At 41.1% G+C, this 16,442-nt stretch overlaps 1 protein-coding gene across 1 annotated transcript in view; it reads left to right on the top strand.

Moving 5' to 3' along the window:
• ofcc1 (orofacial cleft 1 candidate 1) overlaps positions 1–16,442 on the top strand; it is a 78,255-nt gene that overhangs the window by 19,410 nt on the left and 42,403 nt on the right. The window contains exons 12-17 of the mRNA XM_042228560.1: positions 1,590–1,832; positions 4,895–5,043; positions 5,352–5,466; positions 6,289–6,586; positions 12,406–12,497; positions 14,285–14,430. Of these exons, the coding sequence (XP_042084494.1) occupies positions 1,590–1,832; positions 4,895–5,043; positions 5,352–5,466; positions 6,289–6,586; positions 12,406–12,497; positions 14,285–14,430 (1,043 nt within the window). The remainder of the gene's footprint in view (positions 1–1,589; positions 1,833–4,894; positions 5,044–5,351; positions 5,467–6,288; positions 6,587–12,405; positions 12,498–14,284; positions 14,431–16,442) is intronic.

Here is a 16,442-nt window from a genome sequence, read left to right as displayed (position 1 = left end):
GGGGGGGAGTTGCAATCCAGCTGGAAGCCTGCAGTAAATGATGTTATGATGTGAATAAGCAGAAGTAGATGGAGTTAAACTATAAGCTCAACTTTTCTTCTAGTTTTTCAAAAGTGGTATATTGGCTGATATATATATCACCCATAAGACAGTTTCTCCTGCTGGTTTTCAAATGATTATAAAATATGCAGTTACTGGTTAAATAAAATAAATATATATTTTTAAAAAATGACATGTGCACATAAGAAAGCTTATATTCCGGCTGGTTGTGGTGATCTGTGATTGCTATCAGGTGGCTGCAGTGCTGCTTCCTGTTTGATGTGTGAAATCAAAATGGCAAATGCTGTAAAGTGGCTTATGGTGCATGATGTCACATCACACACACACAAACATGCACATGCTCCACAGGGTCTCATACTTTCCAGACTCCCTTGCAAGTGCCCCTGATGGAACATGAACTCATGAGTGGAGTTGCTGTAATCTTAACCTACACTTAAACTAAACTCAAATATGAATTGCATTGAAATTTAGAAACAGCACATAATTACATTGTACAGGTTATTACAACGTTGCCATGCAAAGGCAAGCAATGGGCCAAATTTACTGTTTGTGCTAAAAAAGTAAATAAATTGTGACTAAGGGGTTTCTGTTTAAACTAGATTGACTTTTCATCCACTGCTGTTCAACAGATGCCATAGGACACAAAAGGCTAAAAAGTATATACATTGTCGTCTGATTATGTTTCATTAGAACAAAATAAAAATGACTGTCTAGCCTGCTTAGACTATTACTCATCCTAAGCTCTGAAACAAGGCACATGTCACCAAAGCAAACAAAGGCATTTGCAAGTGGAATGATGTAGCCTGAAGGTTAACGGGATAATCTTAGTAACACAAGGATGGGGTTTTTTTTAAAACCAGTCGTCTGAATAGGGAATCTAGTTTCGTTATCAAGGAATGCTGGTATTCCCTTGAGCAAGGCCTTGAGCTTTAAACGCTGAGGGATTGAATGGAGATATGTAGATAGGAGATTGTGACTTTACTGAGCTTGTCTTTAGTGGAATCACATTTGAAACACCTGTAATCTGAGTATTTATTTTTTGAGAGATAAAAATGTAATTCTTGTTTGAAAGATATACTCGTATGAGGGTTTTTAGTTTGTTTGTCCATCTGTCTGTTTGTTTGTTCTAATGATGTTGCCACCAGCATTAAAGTAAGGACAATATTTAGCGTACATGATAAATAATACAGACGTTAAGATGCCATTTGGCAAACTCCTCAGGGGGTCTCATATATCCTCAGCAGTCAAAGACACTGTTGACAGGCAAAATCTATTAATATAATTATTAATTGCCCCGTAGTTTCCTTAGCATACAATAATTTATATTTATATTTAAGTATAGAGAAAAGCTGTTCAAATAGAATTTGACAAACTTTATTTACACTCACAGTTATTTACAAAGTTACAGAAGTCTTGGTTCAATAAGGGTGTTGATTAAATAACAGTATTTTCCCTAAGAAAATATTTTTATAATCACAGTTTCCACGAATAAAGAAAGATAATAAAATCAAGCCTGTACTTTTTTGTAGGCGGACCAGAGGACTGCTCCCCAGCCCGTGGAGGTGTGTGTGCGTTGCCTAAGAGCCACGAGGGACAGACTTCCCAGGGGTCTCTATACTGTCAGAGTGGCACTTCACAGCCATCTAGGGGGTCCGGCTCTGGCCTGGTGCAGTAAGAAAGGGCAACATGTTTGGGCAGCGTCTACTGAGCCCACTGAGCATCGGGGACGCTTCTACGACATTGACCTCCACATTAACCAGAGTCTGTTCATGGTAGCCACAATTTCACTTTGTATAAGCTGTGTTTAAGCATCAGGGCAAAGCATGGGATGTGCTCTAATGGGGTGATATCCACTGAGCTCTGACAACAACAAAAAAGTTTTAATTTTAGTGTCATACGTCTTTTCTCTGTTCACAATAATACAACAACACACATCAAGGAAAATACACACAATCTGTCCCTGGTTGTGACTATTAAGTGTTAAGAAATAGTAAAAATATAGTACAATTTTGTTTTGCAGTTGACAATTGGAAAACTTGAATTAAATTTTTATTTTTTCAAACAAAAATGGAACTAAATATAAAATACATCTTTCACCGGGAAGCAATTTTGACACTGAGGAGGCAAGAAATTAAATAATATTTATAAATTGGTCAAACAATAAAGCTGCACGTGCTAAAACTACAGAAGCTACAACACTGCATTTCTGGTGCTATTTCAGAATTTCTCTTTCTTCTTCTGCCTTTATTTTCATCAGCTGCAGTGAAGATGGAGCAGTTTCTACACTGAAAGGGTTATGAGAAGTTATATTACTGTAAAGGCAGCGTATGAAAATATGTCATACACAGCCTCTAGGTTTTTCTCTAGGGATCCCTATATGAATAAAACAACAACTTCTCAAACATGACATTTAATCCATGCATGTAAATCAAATCCAATATCAATTATTCATTCATATAGAAGAAATAATGTTTTATTGGAATAAAAATGGAGCACAAATGGAATGAAACATTTCGTTTCTTTCCTGTGTGTCTTTCAGCATCTGCCACATGCTTGAGCCGGATCAAGGCAAATAAAAGCAAAAATAGAAAAGTTAGGCAGAACTGACAAAAATATGTATTTGAAACATATTTTTAAAAATGTCAGCCTACATTTCCATTGCATAATAGAAATGTTTTCCCGTTTGGTTCTTTTATTGAAACAACACAGCAGATTACATTAGATAAAATTATGCACATTTCACAACCCCTTTCCTAAACCTTTGGATATGAAGGAGCGGATCTTCTATATAAGCTGTGCTAATCTTTTAAAAAACCCACATACTTATTATAGATGGTCGATATTGACCAGTGGATTAGAACTCTTTGGTTTATTCATTCAGTGATGTGTGCACGGTACAAAAGATTCACAAGCAAAACCTTAAAACAGAAACCACTAAATGCAGTGTCCCTCTTGATCCCATAGAGTCTCATACAGGCTGAGAAAGCATTTCTTCACTGTTGTGATGGCAACTCTAAAGGCCTAGCTGGAGCATTTAGCACATGTGGACACTGTCAGCGTGCTGGTGGGTGTATTCACTGAGCTAGAGCATTCTGATAATATTGTCACAAGCTCCCATGAAACATAAAAGATGGGGTAAAATCTGGCACGAACTGAAAGCAAAACCTGGGCTCTGCGTCAGAGGTAAAAAGAAAGAGGAAAAAGAAAAAGGTTTAAGTACAGCATGGTAAATGCCTCGTGTCACTCTGCCTTCCCTCCTCTCCTCCCCAAGCCCTCAGCTGTGCTTTATAGACAAACCAGTTGTTGTTGTCCTCATTGATAGTAGTTGGAACGTTGATCAGATTTGTCTGAGACTACCAGGATTGGCTTAGCTGGTTTTCTCTCCGTCTCTCTCGCCTCTTGCCCACACGATAGCGTGCGATTTCAGTGGAGCTTGCAGTGCCTTCTAAGAGGAAATGAGGAATTAGTGATGGTAGGAGGAAGCCAGGAGCTTATTTTCCTTTCCTCTTTCTCCATATCTCTCTCCCACTTTTTTTCATTCACCCTTTGCTTTGTGTGTCTGGGTTTGGATTTAGACAGAAACAGTGCCGCTTAGTTTTGAAATGTCTTGGATATGCAGAAGAGTGGGAATGCTTGAAAAGAGTTGAGAAGGGCCGAGACTCATTTTAGAGTTTTATACTGAAAAAGGAAAAAAATGATCCACATTCTAATTAAAGAGGGGAGGAGGGGAGTGGACAGGAAGAAAATTAGGAAAGATCCTTGGAGGTATATGAATTTATTCTTGTCTTTTCCACTTTTTAAATCTTTTATCATGTGTTGTGCTTATTGCTAAAAGATCACTTTTTATCAGTTTACTGTAAACTGCACAACTGTAGCCGTTAATTTCCCCTCAGCACTTTAAAAAAAGTCAACCTGGATATTTATAATAGTTTAAGTAGATCCTCCATAAACAGAGGAGCAGAAAAAAACTCTGAAGCATATCAAGTCTCACAAACCTCTCACCACATACGCACATATGCCCACGTGTCTACACAAAGGCACTGCGCGCGCACGTAAATGACTATTTATGCAGGTCACATTTCTTACAGTAAATGAATAATATGAATATCCTCAATATCTATAATCTCTGATATTATTCCATAAATTTATGTCCTGAGTCAGACACTACTACCCATCATTTCACAGGTGCATACCAAAGGCTGATTTACAGGGGGGGCGGGGGGTTGAAGAGAACGGGATACAAATGATTTATGTGTTAAAACAAGTCCTCTGCATTTTCCATTACAACTAATAAAGGGATAAAATATTTCCACCCAGTGATGGATGATGTCGCACGCACCTCACTGTCAGTTCATTTTTTAAGCAAACCCACCGTTCTCTGGGTAAATAAGAATGTATGTGTTTTCCATTGACTGCTAACCACTAACAATTTTTGCTTCGCGCAAGACACCCTTGATATTATCAGTCTGATTGATGATGGCTTCTCTGAATCACAAATTCGGTAACTGTCAGCTCACGCTCTACAACAGCAAACTCGAGTTGCCCTCTTCGCAGTGTTTGATGCCGCAGTCTTTATCACGCCGACATCTCCTTTTAGGCAATTTTCTGAGCTCGATGGGTTAGAGTGGCAGTTTAGAACGATCCTAAGACAGCAGATAAGTTACGGGAGGATTCAAGTGTAGATTAAAAGGCAGTTAGCATGAGATACTCTGCTGTTGATGTGTCTGCATGTGTGCATGCGTTAATGCATGCGCCCTGCAGGCATGTGCGCTCAGCTGACTGAAACTGTGAGCAACTTTCTTCTTTCCTTATATTTCTCTGTATGTTTATCCAGGTCTTACCTTCCACCTGTAATATCATCCCTTCCATGGTGCTGGTTTTCCAGCTGATCACAGCACCGGGAGACAGAAGTCACGTCAGCTCTGCGTTGGCCTGGGCAGCATTTCCTGCTTGTGGGCCAAGTCTCGGTTTGGTCGAGGGCAGGTGAGTCAAAACCACTGTGATGAACAGCAAAATAATCTTGACGTGTTTCCCTCTGTCATTCTGCGAGTTTCCCCCTAACTCAGTCCAAAGACAAGTTCTTTAGCTCAAGCGTGTTAGTTTTTAGCATGTGCACCCTGCCTCTCTGCCCCCCAGTTACCCCAGATAAGATAGCTGGTAATGAAAATGGATGGCTGTAATTCATTTTCAGAGAAAATACCTGCAGTCCAAAAAAATGCAACCTGCAACTTTTATGAGTGTTTCTCATCAACATTTCTTTGTACAGTGACAGGTTTCTGTTATGTGCACAGGTTCAAAACGCCACTGGTCAGGGGCGAGCCCAGCACACAGCTGGACCAGTTTAAAAAGATTGAAGCCCTCATCTCCTCTGATCTCGACCACTGGCTGTGCAACCTGTATTTTCAGGTGTGTGTGCAATTACGAAACCCCTTGTTCACATGTTTGTTTTGATGACGCGAACCTCTCGATTATTCTATTTAAATTCGTAATTGCGTGCAGGTACAGTATGTGCGTGTTTATTTCTTGGTCTCAGTTATAAACCATGTGCTTGTGTGTGCCATTTTTTTGTGTCTTTTTCACTCTGATCCTCTTCTTTTATTTGGAATGTTTAGGGGGCAGAACGGTGGATCTGAAAAGATGGGGGGTGGATTTTTGGATTTTCAACGATAAAAAGCTTTTACAGAGAAATTGAAAATTGGCCCCAGAGAGCAAACAAGAACCACATCTTTACCCAGCAATTCTGAAAGCATTAGAGCTGATGCATTGATTAGATTAGTAAACATCTTAATTGAATTAAAAACCAGAACAAAGCTCTCTGTCTTGGATTTGCTTCTTTATTTGTCCCTTTGACTGTGACATGTTGTTTGTATTACTGCATTATCATTACTGTTGGTACGGTTGCTTTGATTGCTGTGGGATATTTTTTTTGTATCTCTGCATATGCACAGCACAACAACAAGCACAATATTCTTGTCACATTTATAGATTTAATTGAATTGTTTTACTGCACACTTTGACAAATGCTAGTAGTTCTCTGTGCCTGCAGTTTTGAACACCTGTAATGTTATTCATACAGAAAGATGTTCTCCCACAAACAATGATGATGCAATGGAACATTATGCACATAACTACTGATTATTACAAGCTATTAATGTTCACTGAACACATATGCAGACCTCTGACACACGCAAAGCAGGCCTGTTCCTCTTCTGGTTTCTTGTGTTTTAGGTAAAGAGACTCCCACCTGGAGCATCTCGGAGACCAGAGCACTGCATCACTCTATCGATCCCCACTTCTAAACAAGCTATCATTCCCCAATCTGAGGTCCACCAGAACCAGCTGCCACTCCAGCCCAAGCCCCCATCGCAGCACCAGCTCTGTCCTCAGCTCGTTCATCCCCAGTCCCAACAGCAGCCCTGTACAGACCCCAGCTGCAGAGCGGGAGATCCCTCTGTGGTGCATTCTCACCGGGGGTCCCCTCTCAACCTGTCAGCTGATTCTGCTTGCTCTTCCTCATCTCTGCCAGGTAGGGCTCCGATGTTACAACCCCCAACTATGCCACAGTGTGGAGAAAATGTCACCCTAATGTCACCAACACTGGGAAAAGAAGAATGACAGGCCTCCCTTACAGCAAAGCTCCACTGAGGTGAATGTGCTTGAGGGTAGGGTTTGGTAGGGGAATGCTTGACAGACAGACATTATATTTGTTTTCTCAGTTAGATTATGTGTAAAATATATAGACTCTAATGTTAGTGTTAGCATAGGCAAAGTATCGTGCACAACATTAGCAGAACCTGATAGTTGACAGACATTTAGATAAATAAAACCACCACTTCAGCAAGCAAACAAAAACCTGGCATGTAAAGTGCTGGTTAAATAAGTCCAATCAAGCTAGCTATCGGTGAACAGTGATTAGCCTAGCTGCCATGATTAGCACAACAAAGGTTTTGGAATTTATAACCACATTTTCTTCTTTATATTCTGTGTCCAGCTGAGCCAAACTAAACATTTTACATGCTTACATGACCTGGAAGACACACATTGCTGTGTTTTGCGGTCTGGCTTTGGTTCACTGTGGATGACTAACTTATAATTACTGAGTTCGAGCTATAAAAAGAGCTATATAGCAATTTTCTGCCAGTTGACCGAAATTCCTTCTTTAAGTTCAATACATAGTAGGTGCTTACATGCTGCAATGCATTTCTGATTACCATCTTAACTTCATCTGCCTTTTTATCCACAACTCACCATTTCAATAACATCCGGTTAGCTTTATTTTATATGATTTCTCCTTAGGAAGATAAGATATAAAACAAATGATGAAATTTTAGATTTAGTTATGAGACTTCATCTTGGTTCAGTCTTTACTGTTGCTTCAAGTCAAGGAGAGGCTTTTAGAGTTCGTGTGTTCCCTTATATGTGTGTGACCTCTTCCTGTGTCCTGTAGTTACTTCTTTAAATCTTAACACATGCAAGTCATGTTTAAGTAAGGGATGGGCGCTCCTTTGCTTTCCTTTTACAGCATGCAGAGATAATATCCTGTGTCATACAACGTAGGTATTAAGGTATCCTTTAGCTACGTAGGTGAAATGTTTTTTTATGGTTTCCTTGCTTATGTGGTGGTCCAACCCAGGTATATTAGTAGAGGGCCCGGGTTAATATAGTTTTTGCTTTATTTCATTACTGAAATGGAGTGAAGTGATATAAGTATGACTCTTACAATGTCCAAAGTTTGAGCTAAGCGATAAAAATGCTGAAATCACATATTTAATCATAACCACATTTAATTGGGGCTACAATTTTGTTGATAATAATGATAATATTAGAGTCCATCTCCTTATTTTAAAAAACATACTAGTTTTAGTCATCTAGCATTCTGGCCATTGCCACAAATCAAGTGCAGACTCATTTGGTATTGATCCTCAACAAAGACGACCGGCTAGCTTCTTTGTTATTAATACACTGGCCTTTTTTTCCTTTTCTCGCTTTCTTTCTTTCTATTTTTTTGCACGCACAGCTCATCTTTATTTAACAGTCCTCAAAAGTTTCTGGGGTGCTCTGCTTTAAACATCACACAGGCTTTTTAATTACAAATGAGTTGTGACAGGTCTGCTGGGTAGCACCCTGGCCCATTTTAAACGTGATGCCGGCTGACAGCTTGGCAGTGTTCTCCCAGCACTGAAACATGTGGAAGAAATTGGTCTTTTACATTTCACAGCTTGTCGCTTCCTCCGCTGGCTGACCTGTGACCCCCCACAGAGATCCTAACGCCCACAAGGGAAGTGTCCCCAACGAACTGACTGCCTTTCCAGAGAGAAAGAAAGAGAGCGAGGGAGGGAGAGGAGCACTCACTATGGGAGATTTATGTTCTGCCACACAAGGCAAAAGGTACCAGGTCTCTTCACCGCACACGGCTTCAAACTCTGGCTTGCACGCAGGCAGAGATGTCAACACACACGCACTCGCGCGCACGCACATTCTCACAGGTGAGGAGGTTGCTTGGGAAGTGAACCCAATCCGCAAGTGAAATAACGGATCAAAAGGTGTCCTGCACAACACCTCATCTGCGCCGTTCCCTAAGCCGACCTGACGTTTGTGCCTCATTTGCATACAGATCCGTTCATGTTGCATTACCTCTGGAGCGAATTATGGTGTTCAGATGGGGTGATACGTCAAGGTTGAATGGAGCGATTGGATGGACAACTTTAACCTAGCCAAAAATGGAAATCCAATTCAGCAAGGAAAAGAGGAACGAATTACCCCCCTACCCCACCTCCTTCTCAGTTTTTAGTCAAGTCTGAGGGTTTTCAGACATTTCCTTCCTATTTCATGCCTCCCTGTTTCTGATGTCTTCTGCGTGGAGCTCACTTTCTCTCTGCATGTAACGCCTAGATTTTCCTCATTACCCATTTGTCTCTGAGTCAGGACAAGTATATGGAGATCTCTTGTCATTGCGATAATCTGCACAGTGCAGAGCTTGACAGTGAGACTTGAAGATTGCATTCCTCGGGCCTTAAGTTAATTAATCCCCACAGAAGAAACACAGTGTTGGTGAGGTGTCTATACGGAACGAAACCTGACATCCCAAACCAAGATTATAACTCTGACGAGTTTCAATCAAAACAATTTTATGTGGGCATTAATGTGTTTCTGTTTCATATTATTATTATTAGCTATTGGATGGTAATAATCTGATTTACGTCAGTTGACTTGTCCAAGCAGAACGGAGTGTATTTGGCTTTTTACCGCAGTGATCGGCTGGAGGCACAATGGGTTAAGTGACCTTTCGCATTAACTGAATGATCCAGTTAGTATGGGTTTACTTGAACCCAAATGACTAATTAGATTAGCATCTTGTTTCATGATAGCCTTTAGTGGATCACTGTGAGCATGCAGATGAGTCTGCCGTAACTATGACACTGCTTCCTTTTTTTTCTCTCGTTTTTTGAACTCATTTATTTATTTTATCCCACAAAGGCATCTTAACATCCATCCCCTTGAGCATAGATGGTGATTTCGAGGATTCCTCATCTCATCTCTCTTTTGGAGCATTGCCCTTTACTTTCAGGATGTTTTTTTCCCCCCTCCAGGCCACTCCCAGTCATCAGCATTTCAAACCGCGATGTTACATCATAAACTCTCAATCAGCCGCATGCCACTTCCTGATGATTAATTCGACAACGTTAATGTCCAACTTCCAAATGTATGCAGAAACACACATTTAAAGCTTTACTTTAGGATAAGCTGACTGCATGGGACAAACACAATGGAAGGTGAATTCCCGGAAAAGTGAAGGCTGTGTTTGATTCAGCAGGTGCGATGTAGACAGATTTAACCTGCAAGACCTACAGAATTTACCGGTAACTCCTGATATAATGGCACATAACTATTTAGACATTAGTATGCACTGCAGTGTTTGATAGTCATTAAAATGCAATGGATTACAAGAAAGAAAGAAAAAAAACTTGAGTGAAGCAACAATAAATCTGCACCGTATCATAGCAACCTCAACATGAGAGCCTGACAGACTCAAGGGTAATCCGTGAGTTGCTAACCTTCGATTCCTCTGTAAATTTGGACCAGTCATCAGGCAATTAAGGGCCTAGGTGAACAAGAACTGCCATCTCAGTCTGGTTCCATCTCACCAGTAACACAGTGATGGGGTCTCGACGGTGTTACAGGCCTCGGGCTTTTCTCTTTACTTGGCCTGTTTTTGTGTGTAAGCAAGAAAGAAAAGAGGCGCGTTGAGTTATGCGTTTTGTGAGGTAGACTCTTACATTTCTACCCTGGAAAATGTTTGTCCATATATGCAAGTGTCTACATATTAATATCTTTGCCTTTTTGTGTGTGGGTGCATCAATACAGAGTGTGTGTGTGTGTGTGTGTGTGTGTGTGTGTGTGTGTGTGTGTGTGTGTGTGTGTGTGTGTGTGTGTGTGTGTGTGCAGTGGATGAGTATGTGTTCTGGTCTTATAGCTCAGAGCACAGGGGGGAAAACAAGGAGTTTGTTGTTGGCCTTGGGTGCCCAGGGAGGCTGGAGTTGTGGCAGCTCTAGCACTCTGAGTTCATGGACGTAGCCTTTAGCTGTCAGAGCTGTCGATGCTGCCTCCGCACTGATTCTCGTTCCATAGCGTCTGAGCGTAAGCAAGTGGGGCCTAGTGTAATAAGTTCGTGTTTGTGTGTGTGTGATAGTACAGTCTCTGAAAAGATCCTAATCCACGGTGGTCCAAGTCTGTGAGTTTATGTGGTTGATGCTTCAGCTAATAGAGTATGAGGGGTGTGTGTATTTGTGTGTGAGAGCATTGCATTGTTCTGACTCAGACTGTCTGCACATGAGCACAGACGTAGTGCTCATGTGCAACATTAAAAAGACTTCTGTCCAATGTAAACTAAAGTCAGCAGTGTCGCTGTGTGCTATTTAATCCGACTATGCTTTTTAAAACAAGGTAGGGTAACATCCTATAGTTTACAAAAAGATTCTTTGATTTGTTGACACTTGAAGACCTGTACTTTTTTATACTCTTTATACTAAGACACACCAATTTGACACAACTTTAAAATCACTTGTCTAATATTGTGCAAGTTCTTTTCATGCCACCAAACCAGTTCTAACCAGTAAAAACTGGCACAGAGGATGTCTGGAGGTGTCCCATGGTGTTTAGATCCTTTAGTTCCTGTGGTTTGCAGGGGTGGAGTCTCTGTGCATACTGTGAATGCTCGATTGGATTGGTAACAAGGGAGTTTGAAAGACCAGGTATATTTCTCAGGCTCTTATTCTCCTTGTTTGAGTCATTACTGAGCACTTTTTGGCTTAAAGTCTTCTGGAGGGGGTCACTGAAACCAGAAAGGGCCTGGCCTGCAGTGACTAACAAGAAAGAGAGCAAAACATTGCATTTAACAAAGTGGTCAGTTCTAGTCACCTGCTGTTTTAATCTTGTGGCTGGCAAGTGTGTTTATCCCAAGCCCTGATGTGACCACACAACTGAGTACACGGTTATGTAACGTCTTTATAATGTAGAAATAAAACTTTTATCCTGAGAATAGAATAACTATAACACCAGGGCAAATGTTTACCAGCAAAGGGGTGGTAATTAAAAACTACATCAGTGTGAAATCTGATTTCAGACTCTGTGAAAAATAGAGGTGAGCAGAATCTTCCTGCCATTTAAATGCAGTAAAAATTTAGCTGTCAGGAGGATTTCTGATGTGTGGCTAATATTTAAGTTATTATTACTGATATATTTAATCCCACAGCAGGAGAAAAATTATATCATTGCTGAGGCTTCCATATGTATTATATAGATGTGATTGGTTCCAAGGGGGGAAAAAAAAGTTTCACATAGTGAGATTTTTACATGTATCAAGCTAAGGTTTACTTAATTGCAACCTCCAGGCAAAGCAGGAACCCTTTTTTAAATTCTGTGAATGTTAATATGCTAAATAATGCAGATCTTCGACTCTTCAAGCATGAGACACACATCTGGCGGCTTACCATTTAAATTACAGCAAGAAAAAAAATGCGAGACAGAGAAAAGAGAAAAAGAAATGGAGGATGAAAAACACTTCAGAAGAAGGGAAATGATGGGAAAATGTGTGAAAATGTATCATAACCAAAATTTAATTTATTTTTTGATTTTTCATCATTTGTAATTGCATATATATCCATATCTATATATCTTACTGTATCTCCCTATATATTTTTTCTTCCCCCTTTTTTATTATATGTGTATTAATACTACTCAGGCCTGAAATTATAATGATAAAGTGTGCTATGCAAGAGAAAACAACCTTAAATATTCTTTTCCTCTTTACACTTACTGCACATTATTTCTCTTTTGGGCGTGCAGGCAAGAATTTCTCATCAGGAGCCATTTCTGGAAGCACCGGAGAGAAGAGTGATCCATGCAGGGAGAAAGCAGAGGGTGGGAATCACTACAAGGTAACACTGTGATTTAAGGGGAAGTGTTCCCACCCTTAAAATGAGCACCCTTTCTGCTTTCCCCTTCCATTCCCTCCCTTTCCTTCCCGCCCCTCTCTGCGGCCTTGCGCGCACCTCCCCGGCTTATTATCTGAGATTTGTCAAAATACATTTCACACTAACAGGTATTTTTCAGCCTTCAAAGCCAGTTTTGATCTGCTTGACAAGCCAAAGCAGCTCAAATTGTGTGAAATCAGCAACGCTAGCCAGGCCTCGCCTTTTTTTTTCTTTCTCCAAACCGTTCTAAACACGCCTCTTCCTGGGCTACAGACGACTTAAGCTAAATTAATCAAAGCCTGCGTGTTACCTGCCATACTTTGAAGTGGTAATTGCAAAATTACTCCATGTGCTGATCTGGCATTGCTGCCTCCCGGTCCGCCCCTTCCATTGTGCCTCTGCTGCGGCCTTTTGTTGTTGTGATGTTATTGTTGAGGTAGTTAGACGCCTATGAACAACATCAAGCCTCCTTCTCTCAAACACATATACCCACCACCCTTTCTTCCCCGTCTTTATTCCTACTAACCTCCTCCTGCTGATGTACAAGAGGCTCTTTGGACCACCATTAATCAGGGATGACCTGTTAAATAAATGAGTTTGTTGATATGAGGTTTTATATCTCTGCAGCCTCTGCAGACCATGTTTTTCCTTCCCCTCTTGGCCTATCTTTAAAACCTTGCTAACTCTGTCAAATGTCTTGGTTGGAACCCAGTTGTCTAATGATTAAGTGGAGTGATCTCCAACCTGCCCCAGCCTGGAAGCGCTAGGGATCAGATTTCAGCCCTTCAACCTGCAGTGCAGGCCTAATTAAAATGAATTTTCTCCAGGCGACCACTTTGCCCACAGGGCAGGAATTCAGCTATATACGGAATCCACTCTTAAGGTATTGCATTAAATTTATTGTGTGGAGACACTGGAGAACATTGTGGTATATCTCCTGCATTCCCCCCCCCCATCTCTCTGCCTTTTTCTCTCACTCTTTTCCACCTTTTTATTGTGATCATCACTCTGGAATCCAAGCTTGCTTTGGCAAAGATTGCCCTATGAAAACGGATGGAGCTTTTATGGGACTCTGCCCATTTACTACTTCCTGGGCCTAGTTTATCTCAGAGGGAGAGACAGAGAGGGATGGAGGAAAGGGAAGATGAAGAAAAAAATAAAAAATAAAACGGAGAGAGGTAGAGTCAGAAAGGGGTGGAAAAAAGAGGCAGCTTGCTTATTCCAAACTGTGGGTCTCATTAACATACATCAGTGTGTATTTCACAACTTCAAGCAGAAAGGCACTAAGCCCACCCAAGGGCAACACAGGCAGGGCTGACACGGCCAGGGAAAGCAAGCCGTTAACATGTTGGCGGCTTAACAAATAATATCTGCTCCCAAGTACCTTAGTGAAAAATTTAACACCCCACTTCCTAACTCCATTTGACTGTGTTTATGACGATGACAGTAAACGACTTGTGTGGAAAAAAACAGTGCCAGCTGCTCAAATATCACATATTTAACGCCACCATCACTGTACGCATGTTTCCCAAATGAACTCAAGTTGAAGGATGGCATGCCGTATGCGATTTTGCCGTCATTCTTGTCTCGTGTCAATTGAGGCGCGGGTGAGATATAGGAGAGGCTCCAAAGCGCCACGCACACTGTCACTGTCACCGTGTGCATCCCCCAAGATAAATTCAGAGGCCTGTTTCCTGCTTTGATTACAAATGACATCCGCATGTGTTCTCCCCGATTTCTGCTCCTCACAGAAGAAGCCAATCAAGAAGACAAATAGCTGTGGCCCCAGCATGAGCGGCAGAAGTGCACCGCCTCGGCAGGCAGACAAACAGAAGATGCAGCCTTCAATGGAGAACCTCTCCGCGGAGGAGATGGAGGAGTATACATTCTCCCTACAGTAAGTCTCACCACTCATTATCCCGGCTCAGCCTTGCAAAATTCAAATGTGTGGGGGAAAGAAAAGAAAAAAAAGCAAAAGAAAGAAAAACGTGGGTGACAAGTGGTCTCTGTGCCTCACAGACGCTGAAATGTACAGCATCAACCAGACAGACTCTGACAACAAGACGTGCCTAGAACACCTCCTTAACAGATATAGATAAAGTAGTCGAGTGTCTTTCGAGGGAAATCCAAATGAGTTTGTATGTGGTATAGCTTAAATCGCAACTCAATTTTAATTTCCCAACATAAACAAGGCATACTCAAAGCAATTTCCAGAGCCTGGTGGCCTCATCTGTCCCGAAGGAAAGGAAAGCACTCCATAAGAATTTGGTGAGGAATCACAGAAATTCAGCTGCCCACAATACTATCATTTTTATATTTGATACTTTCAGAAGTCACAAGTCCTCTTTTGTCTGTTAATTAAATCTGTACTTGCCTACATTTGACTTAGATCTCAAGACTGCACAATCAACAGTCAGTGTTTCTTTGTGCTTTGCTTTTCAGGACAAAATAATCAGTCGTATTTCAGCTAATTTGCTTTGTGACAGTGTCGCATTTAAAGCCAAACCAAACGCTGCTCAAGCTACAACAATAATGTCCCCGTGAATTTTTGTTGTTGTTGTCTCCCAGTCCTCTGCAAAAATGCGTGGAAATTACGTTTCATCTTTATTGTGGCTCACAGCATTTGATTTTAATGAGAAAACAAGAATGTATGAAATACAAACAGAGCGCCGAATTTCAAACACCTCGGCCAAATTTGCTAAAAGCATCCAGGTAGCACCCGCATGCCCATGGAGCATCAAAACAGACTGAGAGCAAAATTGCTTATTTCAACAAGAAAAGTCTCAGGTATTTGTTTTTATTTGAATGTCAACTAAATTGAGGGGAGGAGATTACCATTACTGCACTGGGGGGGGAGAGTAAAGAGAGCGAGAGAGTCTACTGTATGTATGTGCAAGAGAGACATAAAGCGAGCGCTCCCTGGAGATTTAAAAGTACCCATGTTTCCTCATTTCTGGGAGTTTGTAATTTATAGCTGCTGGTCACATATTAAACAAGATCAGAGACTACTCCCTGACATCTTCTGAACATACTGAGGGAATTCAAATGATTACCAGCGTATCCTGCCAACAAATGACGACATAGAGAGTATCTTGAGGGAAAGTGAATACAAAAAAATATATAAAAAATGAACACAGAGCCCGGGCAGACTGCGCACAAAGGGACACAATTAAATGGTTTTCACGATTATTCATAGTGCCGCTTTTTACCTCTGAGCAGTTGCTGGGTTCGGTGAGATGAGACATTTCTGTCAGTTATAGGTACGGATTGTATTGAGTTGGAGACTCGGCTGTTCCCTGATGCCCTGTGAAGGTGCTGCTGCTATTGATTTCATCTTTACAAGCACACACATTACAGTATCTTTGAGCTAAAGGCTGATAATTTTATTTTATTTTTTTGCCCTCACCTAATCAGACTATTAGAAAGATACAGTGGCAGTGCTGGCTTTCACAGTGACGTTAAAGACGCAGCAGTCTCTCATCTGTCTCTCCCGCTGTGTTGTTTGACTTATTCTGGGTTTGTCTACATTACCTGAGGACTGACAGAGATGCCGACAAAAGGGATTATTTACAGATATTTTTTTATTTATTTTGCCTTAATGATGTCATCTCGCCCCGCGTCGTCTTTTGGCATTTTGGGAGCTCGGGTTTTTATCTCTGTGTCTGTGTTTATGTGCATCTGTAGACGAATGTGAGAGACAGAGGGTGTGTACAGTATTTTTTGACTATGCAAGCGAGTAGAGTATGCACACACACACACACTTGCCTGTATATTCTTGTATTTTAACTGAGGAAAGGAATCATACTGAAGTGATTGAGGGATATTACTGCCATCTATTGAGCCACAAGAGACTGAGCTCATTGAGATTTTTATAAGGCATCCTGACACAAACGTGCAAATCAGATGCTC

This window comes from Haplochromis burtoni, unplaced genomic scaffold, assembly GCF_018398535.1.
Source record: "Haplochromis burtoni strain Fernald_Lab_line unplaced genomic scaffold, NCSU_Asbu1 Contig_331, whole genome shotgun sequence".
NCBI classification, from domain to species: Eukaryota; Metazoa; Chordata; class Actinopteri; order Cichliformes; family Cichlidae; genus Haplochromis; species Haplochromis burtoni.
Note: the sequence above shows the minus strand (reverse complement) of the source record. Positions and strands in the feature narration are given on the sequence as shown.